At 41.3% G+C, this 18,501-nt stretch overlaps 1 protein-coding gene across 1 annotated transcript in view; it reads right to left on the bottom strand.

Annotated features, from left to right (window-relative positions):
- Window positions 1-4,611: 4,611 nt before the first annotated feature.
- The window catches only part of mrps6.S (mitochondrial ribosomal protein S6 S homeolog), a 38,027-nt gene continuing 24,137 nt past the window's right edge, over window positions 4,612-18,501 (bottom strand). Inside the window, exons 2-3 of the mRNA XM_018248897.2 lie at window positions 14,475-14,614; window positions 4,612-4,878 (exon numbers count right to left, since the gene is read on the bottom strand). Coding sequence (XP_018104386.1) covers window positions 4,695-4,878; window positions 14,475-14,614 — 324 coding nt within the window. The 3' untranslated portion in view covers window positions 4,612-4,694. The remainder of the gene's footprint in view (window positions 4,879-14,474; window positions 14,615-18,501) is intronic.

Here is an 18,501-nt window from a genome sequence, read left to right as displayed (position 1 = left end):
ACAAATCGAAGTCTTTCAGGCTCACATAGATTGATGTGTCTGCTACAACACATGGTTTATTAAAACTTTCCACTTTTTAGCTGTTACTCAGCAATAACAGATTCCTTGGCCCGAATATGTTCCCATTGTCCAGATGCCTTTCAAAATGGGCTACCCACTAGTAAAAAATAATGAAGCAGAGCTGACGGGCACTCAAACGGATCCACAAGACCAGAGATATTCAGTTAAAAAATACATTCATTGATAGAAAAGTTAAAAATATAGCTGCATCTCCATCCACCCTACGCATTTCGCACAGGGTGCTTAGTCATGGGTTCCACTAGTAAAACTTGTCAAAATACGGAAAGAAAAACACAAACTCCAGTTAAAAAAAACGCAAAGGAATAAACTGATTAGATACTAGAACGGACATGATATTTTTCCAGTTTATTATTGCAAATGTCTGATAGAATGGGAAATATGGCCAATATTAGATATATATTCTCAAATTTCCATTAGTTCGTGTAAGGAAGCTGCCATATAACCTATGGAACCCATGTTGCTTGGACTGCTGGGATGCAATGATAATTGTGATGGCCAAGATGATTTTAAAGGGGTGGTTCACCTTTAAGTTAACTTTTAGTATTTCATAGAATGACTTATTCTAGGCAACTTTCCATTTGGTCTCCATTATTTCTTTTTTTATAGTTTTTGAATTATTTGCCTTCAGTGGCGTAACTAGATATTACTGGGCCCACAGCAAATTATTTTTCAGGCCCCAAAAATATTTAGCAGTTGACATGTTTTATCAATATTTATAGAAACTGTATATGAATTAGGGTCTCATGGGGCCCCTATACCTCCTGGGCCCCCTGCAGCCACAAGGTCTGCTTCCTCTGTATTTACACCCCTGTTTGCCTTCTTCAGCTAACTCTTTCCACTCTTTTATATAGGGGTCACTGACCCCCATCTAAAAAACAAATGTTCTATAAGGCTACAAATGCATTGATATTGCTGCTTTGTATTACTCATCTTTCTATTCAGTCCCTCTCCAGTTCATATTCCAGTCCCTCATTAAATCAATGCATGTTTGCTAAGGTAATTTGGACCCTAGCAACCAGAATGCGGAAAGTGCAAACTGGTGAACTGTTGAATAAAAAGCTAAAAAAAAAAACTCAAAAACCACAAATAATAAAAATTGAAACCCAATTGCAAATTGTCTCAGAATATCACTCTCTACATCATACTAAAAGTTAATTTAAAGGTGAACAACCCCTTCACAGTTTTCTATTGAACAGAATGGGGAACATATCCTCAGGCACCAGAGCTAGGGGAAGGCAGGATTTGTCTTGTGTGCAATGAGGCTGGAGCCCAACTAGAGGTGGAGTGATTGGTAATGGGGGAAGTGGCAGGGGGAACAGGGGTCTTTGCAGACCAGTGCCTTCATGCCCAAGGCCTGGCACCAAGGCATCACAACCCCCTCCCTAGATGGTCAATGGATTATGTCACCCCACTTACAGGTTGCACCCCAACTCACTGCACCATAGACAACAGTGTATTCTGCCTACACCTAGTAATGGTCCTGGTGCAGACCAAGCAATATTGGTGGGCTTTGCCTGTAGACTGACCAGAGGGGTGATGGTTGGGATTGAGCAAGTGGGACACAGGGGTAGGATGGGCAGCGCCCATGTAGTAAAGCCTTGGGAACCAATACTACTTGACTTGGCACTGCTTCCTATCCTGATCTTATCTTTACTGACAGTGAAATCTCCATTCCTCCAGTGTCACTGACTTATTGTCTTGTCAGCCTCCTGATTTGTTATAGAAAGATGACAACAGCCTACGTCCTGTTCAGCTTCTCCATATATAATGCTTGTATTTTATAATAAACTATTATATTATATTTAAGTTAATTTCTTCCTTCTGTCTTCCTGAGCATCTCTCTGCTTAGACTCTTGAAATTGGGGCCACTGAAGTGACCAAGTTAATTTTTCAGGCTAAAAAGACTCGGAACATTGTCTATGGGGCCTATGAGGTCTGGGATTCAAGCTGATGAATTTCCAATATCATTTTGCTTTTTATTTTGTTAAAGAGTTGCGACCCAACCGAGCACATCATTCCGAAAGCAGTAACTAAAAGCTCAGTCCACTGGGCAGGAAAATTTGAAAAATAAGTGCCAAAATGTAATTGGAAATGTGCAAGTGCACTGTGTTGGAGATACAAGCTTAGGGATAGTTCCATCCAGCATGCGTAGGGTTCTGAAAGTACAGCCGATTTCCCAAAGCCACTACATGAATAGTAAATAGGAAATGTAGATAAAGGTGAGTACCTAATGATTTGGCATATGGTGTCATTCTGGTAGCACTCACCCAGAGGAAAAATCATATGAAAGGGGAGGTTCACCTTTAAAGGGATGCTGTCATGGGAAAGAAAATTCAAAATGCTCCAGCAGAATCCTGCAATAAAATCCATTTCTCAAAAGAGTAAACACATTTTTTTATATTTACATTTGAAATCTGACATGGGACTAGACATATTGGCAGTTTCCCAGCTGCCCTCGGGCATGTGACTTGTGCTCTGATAAACTTCAGTCACTCTTTACTGCAAGTTGGAGTGATTTCACCCCCTCCCTCCCCCCCCCAGCAGCCTAACAACAGAACAATAGGAAGGTAACCAGATAGCAGCTTCCTAACACAAGATAACAGCTGCCTGGTAGATCTAAGAACAGCGCTCAATAGTAAAATCCAGGTCCCACTGGGACACATTCAGTTATATTGAGTAGGAGAAAACAGCCTGTCAGAAAGCAGTTCCATCCTAAAGTGCTGGCTCTTTCTGAAAGTACATGACCAGGCAAAATGACCTGAGATGCACCTAGACACCAATATTATAACTAAAAGAAAATACACTTGCTGGTTCGGGAATTGAACCAATTGCAATTTGACTCATAATATTACTCTCTACAGTCTACGTTATTAATGTAAAGGTGAATAACTCCTTTAAAATACTTAAATATAGAAAGAGCACACATTGTAACCAAAGGCCAACATATATATTCATACATACAAGACGTGCTCATTTGCATCAGTGGGAAAATTCAATAACCCATAGACACCAATCAGCAATTAGATTGTCTAAATGACAGTTGGACAATGGAAACCAAGTACCTAATTGGTTGGCTGGAGAAAATGGACAGGTACAAATTGGCCCAGTTGTAGCAAATGGGCTCAGCAGAGCTGTTTACATAAACACTACCCCCAATATTTTAGTTTTTAACATTATTTGTTAAAATGTCATTCTCTGAATTTGTTAACACGAGTCTTACAATAATATTAGCTCACAGGCCGTGTCGGTGCTTTACAAATGCACATGAAGTGTGAGTTCATTATTGGAAGAGGCCGCTGCTTTCATTGCATGACATTCTCACCTTCCCTGTGTACGATGAACTGCTTGTTTTTAAAAAGGATCATGGGGTGGGGTTTATTGGGATGCTGTCCTTACTCATTGGGATTTTCTATCCTGCCTGATACACATTTGCCCATGAAGGCCCTGAAGATGGGCCATTAAATTGCAGACTTAAGGTGGCCATACACGGGCCGATAAAAGCTGCCAACAGACCGTGTCGGCAGCTTATTGGCCCGTGTATGGGGTTCCCCGACGGGCTTCCCCGATCGAGATCTGGCCGAAAGTCGATCAGATGGGACTAAAAATCCCGTCAGATCGCGACCGCATCTGTTCGTTGATGTGGTCCTGCGATCCGACCGCCCGTTCCCTAGGATCCGATCATTGGGCCCTAGGGCCCATGATCGGATCAGCCCGATATTACCCACCTCAAGGTGGGCATATCGGAGAGAGATCAGCTCGTTTGTCGACATCGCCAAACGAGCGGATCTCTCCGTGTATCGCCACCTTTAGTCCAAGTTATGGGCAGTGTTGCTTTGTGTAAAATAACAACACTAATGGTGAACAGCAACATCGGACTGGGGGGTCTGGGACACACTGGGTCTGCCACCTGTTTTTTGCCGGAAAATCCAGATTTTCACATAAAACCCAGCTCAAGATATCTTCAGGACCACTCCCATTGACTAATATACAACCTCGACATGTCTGAGATGCTGGGTTTTCGGATTCAGACTTTTTCCATACTTGGGGTATCATAAATCCCGAAAAATTTGAGGTTTTTTTCACAAAAAACTCGGATTTTATAGTAAAAAAAAATATTGAATTTTTCAAGTTTTTGGCATTCGGACTTTAATAAATAAACCCTATGTGAAACTAAATAAATCACCTTTGTTTCTTATAAGTCTATTTGAGATACTGATTTTTGAATGCATGACCTACATTAACACAGTTGGATCCACTCCCCTTTTCATTTTAACTTAATGTAAAGAGCTGTGTGACGTACTGGCACTATATAAATAAACGGTGATGCTAAAAACTAGGATCTGACCCTCCTTCGGAAAGTATGGCCCCTGCTTGCCCAAGGGCTTTAAAGACTCATCTGTATAACATTATCAGGATTCATAATTAGATCATTACAAAAATAAAACCTGTACGGTCTTTCTTTACTGCAAGAAATGTATCAGGGCCTGCTATTGGATCATCTTTTATCACTACGAAGAAGGGCAAGAAAACCACTGCTAAAGGCATTTCTTTATTAAAGCTCATACAAATATACATGCGTTACCCAAGGGCTAAGGTCAGGGCTACCGCAGAGGTCATTTTCGTCTGCTCTTGAATTTAGCCTCGAGGTTGACTGGGAGGATCCCAGGACACTCTGTCTCTTTCTTCTGCTGCTCCTGTTTCAGAATTGTCGGCCTGATTACATCAATATCCCGAGACAAGTGGTCCAACATACTCGGAACGATGGTCGGAGGGGCGTGGAAATCTATCAAGAAATACCTTTTAAAAAAAAATATATAAATATAGTTAAAGGCAACAATGTAGATATTTGATGTTTCCTACTATATTAGAAACCTATTTGTACTACTATAACAAGGTAGAATGTGAGGGAAACAGCTACACTTAAGGCATGACAGAACATAAACGTAGCACTGGCCATGGATACAAAAATACAACACAGAAACAGTTTATAAACTTCCCTGTGATGTGCAAAATCCACAGAATAAGGATATTTGAGAAAAGTGAGGTTTTTCTTAAGTAATAACCCTGTTTGGAGTAGGGATGCACCGAATCCCGGATTCGGTTTGCGATTCGCCAGGATTCGGCTGTTTTTACCAGGATTTGGCAGAATCCTTCTGCCCAGCCCAGCATATGCAAATTAAGGGCGGGGAGGGAAATTGAGTGACTTTTTGTCACAAAACAAGAAAGTAAAAGATGTTTTCCCCTCCCCAGCCCTAATTTGCATATGCAAATTAGGATTCGGTTCGGTATTCGGCCGAATCTTTCACGAAGGATTCGGGGGTTCGGTCGAATCCAAAATAATGGATTCGGTGCATCCCTAGTTTGGAATGGTTAAAAGCCCCGCATTAACTTTTTGGGGTGGGCATCCTGCCCCCCCATGGCACAAAATCATGGGCCCCTGTATAGGAAACAGAAGGGGCTGTTTGACATGTGCTATGAATATGGCTTGTGCTTGACATACTTTTTGCCTACTGATTTAATCACAAAAAAAAATCTTGTTTTTTTATTTCTTGATCAACAGGGTACATAGGGTAATTTAAGATACTCTAGGTTTGGTCCTTGCGAGGTAGATTATTATTAGATTCCCGGTATATAACCACCATCCTTCACCCTTTGTTATGCCTGTTTTGTTAGTTGGAATCCATTATACAGGGGGATTATCTGTGCACTAGTAATCTAATTATCTACCTCGCAAGGACTGAACATGGAGCAGCTTCAGTTTTCATGTTGAACATTTTAGTGGTCTTTTTGTATTGTCCCTTCTAGTCTGCTTCTCTTCAATCTGACTTTAGATTCTGAATTTAGGATTAGTAGCCATATTTTTCTTGCTAGTCATGGCCTTTCATTCATTTTCCAGTCTGTGAGGTTGCTAGTGTAAGACAGATCCTAGCAACCCCCATACTGGAGAGTTGCAGAGCAAAAACTTCTGTGATTTAAAAGTCATAAGGAATAAAACCAATCGCAAATTGCCTTACAATGCCACTGTATATATGATACTTAAATGACACTTCAATGTAAATTGCCCCCTTAAGCTTCCCGATCAGAAGATAAAAATCTTTATGGAGCCTTAAATAATTCACTCTGGATCATAAGGCAATGTCATCTTTTTATTTTATAACATTTATGTTAATTTTCTCTTCCAATAGACAAAGATTAGAATAATTTCCCATTTTTAGTTAGAGAGATCACTCACATGATGTAGAGAGTGATATTTGCAATTGTTTTTTTTTTAGCTATTTAGTTAGTTATTCAGCAATTCTTCAGTAATCTGATCGCTTGGGTCCAGATTCCCCTAGCAACCATGTACTGATTTGAATAAGAGACTATAATATGAATAGGAGAGGCCCCAATAGAAAAATGAGTAATATAAAGTAGTAATAACAATACATTTTTAGCTTTACAGAACATTTGTTTTTTTTAGAAGGGGTCAGTAAGTTGCAAAAAGTCAGAAGTAGGCAAATAATTATAAAACTATAAAAAAAAGAATAAAGGCCAAAGGAGAAGTTGCTTAGGATTAACGATTCTATAACATAAGAATAGTTGACTTAAAGGTGAACCACCCCATTAAAATGGCAGGGCCTATTTTGAATCCCAGTGCCTATGAGCCTATGATTAAGTATCTGAGAGATATGAAACGCATAAGGCGGTAAGGTTGTATCCTTGAGTTCTACAATAAACTACTATATGTTTGGATAAGCCTCTCTTGAAGACTGGTCTCTGCTAGTGCCTGCCCTTCTTCTTTATATGGTGGTCCGCTCCCTAAGCTCAGGGTTCAGGGCGGTGCACTTGGACCTCCCTTCAAAACTGGTGAGTTCTACAAGTACCTAAGAATTTTCCTATGTTTTCCTGACTTACTATCAACAATAGCGTGTGATTTACATTTTGATATTTTTGAATCTGGATCTGTTTATAGCTCATGTACATGGTCTTGCCACGCACATTGCCTGAGCTACCTGACTTCACCTTATCAGCCAATAGTGAAGAATGAGTTGCATCCGGGCTGCTATAAGGTGCCATAGAAAGTCAGTATTTCATGGGCTGATGGGGGCTGTTTGGGCCTCTATGTGGGCTGACTGGGCCTCTGTGTACCTGAAATGCCAGGGCCTATTTTGATTCCCAGTCCAGACCTGCTTGCTGGCATATGATGTAGAGGGGGGGAGGGTTGACCCTGACAGCCTGGTTTTCAGAAGGGCTGCCCAGGTCAATTCAATCTGCCGGTTTTCCAAATAAGGAAAACCGGGTAGGATACACCTTAATTGACTTGGCCCCACCCAGTGACACCCTGCAACATCACCACCCTGCCCCTGTGACATTACCGTCCTGCCCCCTCTCCGGATCGTGGGCCACAGAAAGGTGGCAACCCTAAACTTAGTAGAACTGTATAAACAAAGAATTGTGGGGAGGCAGGACTGAGTGGAGAATTGAGAAGAAGGATTGGAGTGGGTTCGGAGGCAGACCAACCAGGTATTACAAACTACTGACATAAAATTTTACAGTAAATTTGTTATATTGGCCCTGGCTGGCATTTTACCGGACAAGCCACTGAAAGAACAGCCAGGTGGCAACACGTGAATTAAATGCAACAATTGCTCCATCAATATGTTCATGGTCAAGAAAGTTTGGCCACCCAGTAGACTGCATGAGTTCCCAGGTGCCCTTTGATACTCTGCTTATTTCTCCTCATTAGGCTGTGGATGTTTCAGATTTATCTTATCTTGCATGATTACCCATACATACATACATACATATACAGCATTTTCCCCTCTCACCTAGCTGCAAAAGACAGTATGGTTTTGGATTTACCTCCATCATTTCTTCAACACTTCTTCATTGCTAACAGTGTATCCACATACAGTATAAGGAGCTTTAATTAATCCTATCTGTATAACACAGAATAATGTGCACAGATAAATGCACACAAGTTCCCATCACTTATGACAGGGTTTCGTTGTGACCCCTTAAAAACCCTAAACATTTGCAGGACCCTCACATAACTCCACCAGAACCCTGTGGTTTCCATCAGCTTGGCAGTAAAAGGGATGACTATTGTTTATTTCAATAAATAAATATATGGCAATATATACTGATGTGTATGAACTTTGCAGACTATTTTTCTTTAAGGAGAAAATAAGTCACATTTCTATGTTTTTTCCCAGTTAATCACCTTCCCAGTACCTCAGTTATTAAAGGAGAACTAAACCCCCGCAATGTTAAGTCCCCACTGGCCCCCCTCCCTGCCTCCCCTTTGCACAGTCTTACCCCAGAATTCTGTCCCCTCTTGAAATAGTGACATGCAGAGAGAGCGCCAGCGGAGCTCACAGACGCCATCTTCTTCTCTTCAGTATTCTTCGTGAAGTGAGCAGCGAAATGGCGCATGCGCAGTTGGAGCAATCTTCAGGTTCGCGACAAATGCGCATGCGCCAAAAAAGATGGAAATTGCCAAAGGGGAGGAAGAAGACACTAAGATTACCGAAGAGAAGAAGATGGTGCCCGTGAGCTGCGATGCGCTCACTCTGCATGTGCAGTCACTATTTCAAGAGGGGACAGAATTCTGGGGTAAGACTGAGCAGGGGGAAGGCAGGGAGGGGGGCCAGTGGGGACTTAACATCACGGGAGGTTTAGTTCTCCTTTAAGTATTCTGTTTCCCTTTTGGCCTCTGAAGCTGTATGGGCACATTTACTTTTGTGTGTGCGCTCACCATTGCAGCTGCCATATTGTTTTTTTCCCAATGGCTTTCTGTCTAGTCATTAAGAGCTTGGGCACTGGGTGCATGGAATGTGGACTGTATGTGCTCCATGGCCAGGGGGCTAGGGTGGTGACTTCTAGATTAAGTTCCATGGAGTTGTAGCACTCCTACACCCATCCTTTTAATAGTGGGTATTGGTCTGTGTGATCTCTCTCTCTCTCTCTCCTTTAAAAGCAGCAAGTGGAGGAGGCTTAAACCTGTGAAACCAATGCTTTGGTCTTGGCAATCTCTCTTTCTACTACAAAAGCTAATGGGAGGGTTAAGCCCTGTTACTGGGACCAATGCCCTGGTCAGAACACACTTATCACAAGAAATGCAACGGTTCAGGGAGGTGTCAGTCAATGGAAAATATGACCAGAGGTAAATAGTTAGGACCACTATATATGGGGTTGACATGGTATAGTGGCTTGCCAATTTTATGATCATAACTTTGCAATTAAAAACCCCTGCAAATATATGCAATTGCACAGATACTAAATGACTCCTGAAATAGGGGGGCAGGGACTCAAACCACTCTCTTTTGTATATAAGCGACTACTGGATTAAGTGTGATGGCACTGACCTGCAATGTGGAGCAAAGTATGTTAAGTCTGCATTCATATTTGCCCTTTTACTCTGGGTACTATTTACTTTTAAACTGACTTGCCCTTTAAAGTTGACGCTGACTCTTCTTATATTTTATAGGTGTGCTTTAAAGCCAACCCTTTTAATACCTCTGGTTGCTGGGTTAATGGCCACCCATTAGCTCTGCTGTGAATGAATCTAGCATTTAGAGGCTGTAATAGGAATCAATTTTCTGTAGCTGTATCAAAATTGGCACAGTTTGGGCAACACAGAATAAAAACATGTTGTGCACATCGTATTAATATATATATATATATAAACAACAGAATATGCAATGTAATTTAACTAATGCATTCTTTTGCACTCCTATACAAAATGACATTATGAAGGTGACGTCACAATGGAGCCTGTTTATTTGAACAAGAAATATGCCTGCAGATAAAGTAAGCAGCAACTGCAGCATATTCAGGCATCCTGAATGAAAGTGTGCTGGGAGCTGTAGTCCAATCATAACCCTCACATGAAGCCTTGGGATAGATTTAACATCAGGCTTCTGATTGTGCTCCCAAATGACAATACCTTATTTTACGTTAAGCCTGAGCAATTGCAGGCTTCCCGTGATGCTTACAAAGGCAGTGGAAATTTCCACTGTACTGATAGCAGGAGGAGGGGTGGGAAAGGGGAGCAGTGGGCTTTTAGACTTACGCATAAGCTCACTCTCCTTTTGTGTATTCATTTAGAAGCCCTCTCCTCTATCAATTCATTTCTAGCCCCCGTGTACCATTCCTATATACTATTGATGAAAGAAATGCCCCGCTAGTGCCCTTGAGGCGTTAAAGAACCAGACTGATACCTTGCTTTCAATTTTGCAGGATGAAAATCATTTTGGGAGTTTGCGTATCTGCATCTCCTTTACAGGCATGCACCAGTCTCAAGGTGACTAATTCACATTCGGGTAGACTGCAGCTGCACCACTCAAATGTGACCTATTTTTAATCAGAGCTGTAAAATTCCATTCAGATTCTCGCCGCTATGAAATGGTTGGCAATTGTGCCCAGAGCTGCTTGGGCATAGAACAACAGGCTGTACGTGCAGCAGGGAGACAGGGCGGCACAAGAAAAAACCCCCCTCTGGGATTTGCTTGCAACGGATAAGCATTTAGAAATATGCTTTTCTGTCTTAGAGAGATAAAGGCTGATTTTCAAGGAGTAGCTTTAAACTAGGAGCCCAGAAGCACTCACAGTATCTGTTCTGCAGTGAAGGAAGTAAAAGGGATAAAAGAAAGAAAGCCTCTTTCCTGTGTTCGAATAACTATACAATAAATATATTTTATATATCATATAAATACATCACAAAAGGAACTACAGGTATGGCATCCCTTATCCAGAAACCGATAATACAGAATGCTCTTGATTTCAGGAAGGGCATGTTCCATAGAGTCCTTTTTAAACCACTATACACTCAGATTTTCCTTCCGAATTGTGCTTAGTACAGGAGAATAAATCTGTAATTGGGGGTTTCAAATTGAAAGTGATAACTCACCACATAGGAGAGGTGGCCCAGGTGCACCACCCTGAGCCCTTGGCACTGGGAGCGGACAAACCGAAAATTTCTTTGGAGCAGGCACTCAATGAAGGCAAACTTCCACCAGGCAGTCAGTTGAAAGTAAAAGGAGTTTTATTGTGTCCAAAGCCTATGATTAAGTGTTTGTTTCATGAAACGCGTAAGGCTGTAGACACAATAATACTCCTTTTACTTTCAACTGACTGCCTGGTGGAAGTTTGCCTTCATTGAGTGCCTGCTCCAAAGAAATTTTAGATTTATTTTTTTTTAGTACAGGGGAATACCTAGATTGGCATAGATATCTGATATGTCTCTGCACTGGACATTCCGGCTATGGAAGGTGCAAATTATACCCCTGGTTAAAGACAACTACCCCAGTGACATGGGCTGGTAGGTTAAGACACCTTCTGGCTTCTTATTATGGCACTGGAACTCAATAGGAAAGCAGAGGGAGTGATATGAATGGCTGTGGACAGCCAGTCTATGAGACAATGGCTGCTTAGGCAAGGCTTAGAGTGAAAACTTAACAACTTCATACAAGTTAGTGGAAACAAGTTAGACAGATAAAATAGTAGGGATGCACCGAATCCAGGATTCAGCCTTTTTAGCAGGATTCAGCCGAATCCTTCTGCCCAGCCGAACCGAATCCTAATTGGCATATGCAATTAGGGGCAGGGAGGGAAATCGCGTGACTTTTTGTCAGAAAACAAGGAAGTAAAAAATGTTTTCCCCTTCCCACCCCTAATTTGCATATGCAAATTAGGGTTCGGATTCGACCGAAACTTTAGCAAAGGATTTGGGGGTTCGGCCGAATCCAAAATAGTGGATTCGGTGCATCCCTATAAAATAGATTTATATGTGAATTGATTAAATTAATCTATAACACATTTGCACCAGTTAGTTATTTACGGATTAGCTGGTAGGAGTATTAGAAGTGTAAGCTTATCCCCCCCCCCCCCCAGCTGCACGCATTCCTAGAATGCAACCAATGAAGGAGTCATGCCCAAATGGGAGCCCTGAATTTTAGGCCTTGTCAATGACAGGTGTAAAGTACAGGTCACTATTGCACTCCTGTGCTTTGACCCTAGGGCATTACTTCTCTGCACTGCAATTTAACCCTAGAGTATCACAAATAGGTGTGATGCTTAGCAGCCATATAGGTGCAACCATATAGTTGCTTAAAGAGATGCTGATGCCATTTCAGCAGTGCCACCCACAGGTGTCAAGGGTACAATACTGTATTGCCCAAATCCCTATATTGTTGGGGCTGCTGCCACTGAACTTGCAGGGTGCAGACATGGTAGTATTGCCTGTTCTCTTTTATGGATGTGCTGGGCAAACTAGCTGCCCATGGAGCACTACGATTGCTGCCCGTTCTCGTTTATGGACATGCTGGACAAACCCTGTTGAGCTAGTATTTGCTGGAAATTTGGGAAAAGCAAGTTTGAAGCCTTTGAGGATAAAGTCTAGTGCCCCTGGGCCAAACAGGATGGAATGTCCCATTAGTAAGAATAAAGAATTGTGACTCAGATTAAGAACATTGATAAAGGGTCCAGAAGGGCCCAAAACATTGCCCTTGTTTTGTATGTATATGGGCTAAATAAATCACCAAAGATTTTTGCATCAACTTCAGAGTGCTACTGGATTTCTTCTTCTCAGATGAAGAACATTGATACATGACAGATGCCAAGTAAGTGGAAGTTTAATACTCAATGTTTCAGCACGATTTCTAAGAGAAATGGAAAATACCCACGTTTTAGGGATATTTTGTCCAGCTAATCCAGTTTCTCCAGAGAGATCAACCAAATACAGTTTATTAGATTAGGTACAGTGCAAAAATAAAGCTGGCATCTTTACAGTACATTAACCCTATAATGCCTTGCACAGGCTTCTGTCCGCATATGGGTGCCAAGGTGACTACTGTTCCCTCCCTGTAGATGACTTAAGATGCATTAGCTTAAATCTCGTTTCTTAAGGTGGCCATACACGGGCAGATAAAGCTGCCGATATCGGTCGTTTGGACCGATTTGACAGCTTATCTGCCCGTGTATGGGGGCTTCCCGATCGATATCTGGCCACGATATCGATCGGGAAGGTTGGATTTTTACCCGACCGACCCGTCGGAGCCACTTAGCGAATCGTAATTCGATCGTTTGGCCATACGGCCGAACGTTCGAATTACCCCCGATATAGCCATGCAGTTTAGTGGCATATCGGGGAAAGATCCGCTCGTTTGGCAATGTCGCCAAACGAGCGGATCTTGGAGTCTATGGCCACCTTTAGTAATGGTTTGAAACACCAAGCCGGGGGCCTGCTCTTGCTTCCCACCATTCACAAAGAAGCCAGTAACAAGGTTATAAAGGGGATTAAAAATCAGTTTATTAAAGGAACAGTTCAGTGTAAAAATAAAAGCTAGGTAAATAGATCGTATGTGCAAAATAAAACATGTTTCTAATATAATTAGATAGCCAAAAATAAAGGCTAGAGTGACTGGATGTGTAACATAAAAGCCAGAATACTACTTCCTGCTTTTCAGCTCTCTAACTCTGAGTAAGTCAGCGACTTGAAGGGGGGCCACATGGGACATAACTGTTCAGTGAGTTTGCAATTGATCCTCAGCATTCAGCTCAGATTCAAAAGCAACAGTTATGACCCATATGCCCCCCTCAAGTCTCGGATTGGTCACTGCCTGGTAAGCAATCAGTGGAAACAAAGAGAGCTGCAAAGCAGGAAGTAATGTTCTGTTATGTTAGACATCCAGTCACTCCAGCCCTTTTACATTTCTGGCTTACTATATTAGAAACATTTTTGTTTTGTACAGCCTATTTGCCCAGTTTTTATTTTATATTGAACAATTCCTTTAAAACAAACCGCCTTGGACAAAGTGTGCTGGACAACTGCAACTTTCAAAGTGGTATTTCAATTCATTCTTTTCTGTCCTAGGCCTCGGAACTCCTGACTTGGAGCGGTCAAAGATATATGTGTCATCAACAAACATGGCTCCTAATATTAAAGGAACACCAGGCATCTGATATGTTAGCCCAAATTTTTACGCACAACCCAAACTAAGCCCACAGAGTAGCAGCTGCAAGTGTTCCTTGGTTTGGGAAATCAAGCAGGCAATATAGGGGTTTAGGGGATCCCATGGCCCCAAATAAATAGCCACTGCACATTTAACATGCTGATTTAAAGGTATATGGCTGCATGGATGGGTGGTACGAGTAGGAACTTACAGGCTATTGGACACATAGGTACATTGGTGCCATAAGGAAGGGTCCCTGGTTAAAATTTTGCTTTAAGGTCCATAGGTTTCTAGTTACACCACTGAAGCTCCCCCTGTCCTCAAATAGTAGGTATAACCCCAAACCCTACAAAGGTGCCTATTGAAGTCCTGTAGGGCCCTAGGTAACTGAGGGTAGAGATAGAAGGATATCTTGTTACTGCATATTCAATCTATGGGGTGGGGGGACAGAAAACCTACCCTCCTTGAGCATGGCGCATGTTGTGCTTGGAGATTTTGTATGGAAGAGCCTTTTCTCCTAAATTTTCCAGGTTTCGTACGACAGCCCCCCGTTCAAAGAGAGCCTCGATTGTGCGCTTTAAAGTAGCTGCGGTTTCAGGCTGGAGAAATGAAAGAAAAATGAAATGAAAAAGAAGAACAATCAATAGGAAAACAACAGAACAGAACCATTAAAGAGCAAGTCAACCCAAAATAGAAATCTGGTTAAATAAAAGAAAACATAATTCTAAGCAAATTTCATATTTATTACAAATTTCCAGTGTTTTTAAAGTTATTTGTAAAAACAATTGCTATTGAAAGCAGCATTTGCTTAACTCCTGGATGTAACTTTTTAAACAATGTTGCAAATGTTCAAACAAGGTGGCAGAAATTTCAACAGTATCCTTAAAAAAAAAAGTAAATTTATCAATATATATGCATCAGTTTTATAATACACAAGTTGTAAAACTTTAAAGGAATGACAGTATAATCTTTGTTGCCCGGCACTGGTAAGGGCTTTAGCACACGGGCAGATTCGGGGAGATTTAGTCGCCAGGGTGCTAAAACCCTAAAACTGGTGTGTTGGCTTCAGAAACACAACTTCTGTTTATATAAAGAAGCTGCTGTGTAGCCATGGGGGCAGCCATTCAAGTACAGGATAGACAGTTTCCTGAGCTTTGTGCATCCGATCTGTTCCGTATCTTGTCTGTTTGATTACCCGTGTTTGACCCAGCCTGTTCCTGACTATTCTGCATTCTGTATCCTGGCCCTTGCCTGCCTACGACAACTCTTCCTGCTTAACCCCTTGATTGACAACCCGGTTTGACCCTTGCCTGCCTGACGATTCTTGATATCTGCCTGGCTCGACCCAGCCTGTCTGATGATTCTCTTGCCTGCTCCGTTTGTACCGTGACCTTCGGCCCAAAAGACTCTGCTAACAGCCGTGCCCCTTTGCCAGCCAGAACATCTCGCCTTGTACCTCTCGTTAAGTCCAGATGGCACCCAAGTAAGCTGAGGGCTCCTCCTGAAGCCCAACAGTGGTCACACTACTGGTAAAGCCAAGCCGAGACCAGGGTGCTTGGCACTTGTTCTGGTATTGGGTGACGGTCGAGACATAATATGAAGTCACGCGACATTCTGCTTGTTTGTGAAGCTTTTGTTAAAATTTGGGTAATAAAAGAGGTGGGTTCATGAAAAGCAGGATAATTAACTGATATTAAGAGAATAAAGTAACAACCGCTTCAAGACAGGACCATAAATCTGACCATAAATTTGAGGCAAGAGAACTCTAAGGGGCCGATTTATAAAACCGTGACTTTTTCGGGTTTTGAAAAACCCCCCTGAAATTGCAACAATTCCGAATCCAAAAAATACTCGAGCTAAAACCTGTCGACATCATGTAGAAGTCAATGTCCCTTTTAAAACTTGAAGAGCTTTCTTTGATTTGTGGTTTTTTGGGTGCTTTTGACGTTGCCTTTGTGCAACAAATACGAAAAATTCGTATTGTGCGACTAATGAAACAAATTGTGGTTTCCAAAACTTTTCCCACTTGTACGTTTTCACTTCAGATCTTTTAATAAATTTCAAGCGAGTTTAGTTGCGGTTTTTAAAACCTCTAAAACCACTAAAATGAGACTGTTGATAAATAGGCCTCAACATGTCACTAGTGTATTATTAGGGATGTAACCCCTACTGTCAATAAGGATATTATAAGTCACTGAGGGGTTCTGTGACCATATAAAGGCACAAGGCTGCAGGCTGAGTTATACAGGGAACTCTGAGTATCACTCATGTATTATAAGGGATAATGTACCCCCTGCTGTAAATGATAAGGATATTAGAAGTCACTGATGGGTTCTGTGACCATATAAAGGCACAAGGCAGCAGGCTGAGTTATACAGGAAACTCTGAGTATCACTCATGTATTATAAGGGATAATGTACCCCCTACTGTAAATGATAAGGATATTAGAATTCACTGAGGGGTTGTTCTGTGACCATATAAAGGCACAAGGCTGCAGGCTGAGTTATACAGGGAACTCTGAGTATCACTCATGTATTATAAGGGATAATGTACCCCCTACTGTAAATGATAAGGATATTAGATGTCACTGATGGGTTCTGTGACCATATAAAGGCACAAGGCAGCAGGCTGAGTTATACAGGGAACTCGGAGTATCACTCGTGTATTATAAGGGATAATGTACCCCCTAACTAAGCCATAAACACAAGAGCAAGAACTGACTTTATAGTTAAATATCCAGAGTAAAAAAGCAAACACACTGGAAGTTCTCCGAGGGAGACTGAATGCTGGAAGCGTTTAAGTGCTTCTTTGTTTACTCTCCGCTGGCATCACTTAGGGGGCCCCCATGGGCAAACTGTTTTAACTATTTTAACTAAATGCAATTAATTCAAATATGCACGTTATTATTCTCCACCCTGAGAATAAATAACATATTTCTCTCTTGTTTCAGAACATTAAAAAATATGAGTTTTATGAGAAATTGTAAATTGAAGGAGAGAATTCTTTGCAACAGACAGTTTGAGGTGACAGTCAATAGCACCTCGTTCCTGAGCACAGAATTTCTTATGTTGAACTTCAAAATATTTCCACATTTCAGACACCACAGGCATTAAAACAATGTTAAGCAATTTATGACAAAAAATGTGTTTAATTTCTGTCAAACAACAATAATGTTTTGTTTCTTCTTAAGTTCGGCAAGTGCCTCCACCAGTGCAGTGGAGAAAATGGCAGCTGTGGAGATCAAGCTGGGACCTGGATTTTACTCAGATGTCCAACAATCAGAAAAAGGAGTACAATATTGGCAGCCGAACATGAACATATATGATGGTCACGGCATAGGCAGGCCTTCATTTGAACATGGCAATAAATGACAGGGCAGAAGGTGAAATGAACGTGATGACAAAATGCTTGACTATAGCAGCACAATCTTTCCTGTACAATTTAAAAAAAAAAGCCATAATTAAAGGGTAAGAAACACAATGATGCCAATTAAGGCGGCCAGGCATTTCACTGTGATTATTCCCTTCAGGTTTAAGGCATCATCCGCATTTGCATTCTATAATTGCGTTATACTCTGGGCTGTATCACACCAAATGAAAAAGCCATCATGGACCCTGTGAAGTTTTATGCGTTGCTGTAAAAAAAAAGAAAAAGAAAAGAAAGAAAGCTCATCAAGGCCAGAACCAGCTAGAAAATACATCCAAATATTCAGTGCGTGTGTGCAGTCATTCTCCCTCCCAGTCACTTTTAGAGGTTATAAAATTAGTTGAAAGCATTGGAGTCCTAAGTTATCTGAAGGACTCCTATGCCTTTTGGGAACATTTAGAGTCCGTTACTGATCTACTAAATGAATATCTGCATTTGAATGTTCCCCACATGCCTCCCAACATTTTGAAAAAAGAAAGAGGAACACAAAGTTTTGCCACACCCATTTGTGGTCTTCCCCCCCTAATTACTGAATCCATTTTGGCAGTTTATGAAAGTTTGAACACAATTCTTATTGTTATTACAGTTTTGCTAATGAAGGTGAATTGCCCTTTTAAGTGCAAAACACAGTTATCCCAAGAGACCTGCTTATCTTAAATTGTTACAATTGGTTCTTTGCTTATCTTAAATTGTTACAAATGCATCAAAGTGCACCTGCCACGTATTCTGGGCTCTCTGCTAATAGCCAATTATGTTTTAGAAACCTTGTATTTTTTTCTTGCTGTTCAGTGCAGGAGATCAAAGAGAAAGTCGGGACATTGCAGTAACAATCCAGGACAACGGGCTGAGCTGTCAAAACGGGACTGTCCTACGAAAAATGGGAGGTATGTACACTTACAGAACAGCAGTGAGCTGTGTTCCTCCTCACATACACTGATCTGATCCAATATACACAGCAACCTGCTATAAAAGATGGTAGAAACTGATTCTATTATTCTTGTTTAATAGTTGGGGATAATTTAATGACTTAAAAAAAATATGGAAATACAAAATCATTTTG

Source organism: Xenopus laevis, chromosome 2S (genome assembly GCF_017654675.1).
Source record: "Xenopus laevis strain J_2021 chromosome 2S, Xenopus_laevis_v10.1, whole genome shotgun sequence".
In the NCBI taxonomy this organism is placed as follows: Eukaryota; Metazoa; Chordata; class Amphibia; order Anura; family Pipidae; genus Xenopus; species Xenopus laevis.
Note: the sequence above shows the minus strand (reverse complement) of the source record. Positions and strands in the feature narration are given on the sequence as shown.